Source organism: Trypanosoma grayi (assembly GCF_000691245.1).
Source record: "Trypanosoma grayi strain ANR4 Tgr_2316_V1, whole genome shotgun sequence".
NCBI classification, from domain to species: Eukaryota; Euglenozoa; class Kinetoplastea; order Trypanosomatida; family Trypanosomatidae; genus Trypanosoma; species Trypanosoma grayi.
This window is the reverse complement of record NW_008827934.1, coordinates 1-890: the sequence shown is the minus strand read 5'-3', so window position 1 is coordinate 890 and position 890 is coordinate 1. Positions and strand designations below refer to the sequence as shown.

Below are 890 nucleotides of genomic sequence, written 5' to 3'. Positions count from 1 at the left end.
AAAAAAAAAAAAAAATGAAATGTGAGTTTTAGTTCAATGTGACCGAGGTGCGTTGTGTGTATGTGTGCGCGCTGCCACCTCTGCGTGTGCCTTTCATCCCACGGCGTCCCTCCAGTTGCGAATAGACTGTCGCGGACTGAGCAGCAGGCTGCATAAGGTCTCCCATACACACACACACACAGAGAGAGAGAGAGAGGAGAAAAGAAGGTAAGGATAGTGCGAGATGCTGCGCCGCTCACTTTTTCGCTTCTTCACGCTGGCGGAGAGTCGGGCGATGTTCCTCGATGCGAACGGCACGCCGCTGCCGCGGCCCACAGCGACGCTCGCGGAGACGCTGCAGGTACTCGCGCAGCACCACCGCCGCGGGGACGCAGCAGTTACGCACGCGGCACTCGGTCGGTTGTTGTCGTTGGACGCCACTGACGAGGAGTCCGCCACGATCGCGGCGTTCAAGGCGTGTACAACGCCCGTCAGTACCACTACTTCTACTACTACTACTACTACTACTACTCCCAGCAACAACAACAACAACAATGGGGCCGAGAACGCCGCTTAAGCGGCGTCGCCCCACTTGTTGCTGCAGATAATGGCAACGCACGTGAATGATGGACTGGTGCGTGAGCGGTGTTGCCGCTGCATCGCCAACATGTGCCAGCTTGCTTCCTCCGGTGCTCCAGCGCAGCCGTGCGGCGGCGACGCCCACACTGACCGAAGCAACGACAGCAGCAGCGACGGCAGTATCGCTGACGTGCTGGTCGAGCAGGGCGCGGTGGAGCTGGCGCTAGGGACTCTCGCCATGTCGTCCCGCCTGAGCGCGAAGGGGCGCGCGTGGGCGGCGCTAGCGGTGCTGAATCTCGTCTGCCTCTCGCGCGACGGCGCACAGCGGGCGG

The 890-nt window shown here is 61.1% G+C and overlaps 2 protein-coding genes across 2 annotated transcripts; both read left to right on the top strand.

Moving 5' to 3' along the window:
* Positions 1–223: 223 nt before the first annotated feature.
* DQ04_23161010 (hypothetical protein) lies at positions 224–556 on the top strand (the record flags this gene model as incomplete). Its single annotated transcript, XM_009318147.1, has 1 exon — positions 224–556. The coding sequence occupies one exon, from the start codon at positions 224–226 to the stop codon at positions 554–556; it is 333 nt and encodes a 110-aa protein (XP_009316422.1).
* Positions 557–586: 30 nt separating this feature from the next.
* DQ04_23161000 (hypothetical protein) lies at positions 587–890 on the top strand (the record flags this gene model as incomplete). Its single annotated transcript, XM_009318146.1, has 1 exon — positions 587–890. A coding segment is annotated over one exon (304 nt), but the record flags the coding sequence as incomplete, so codon positions are not given.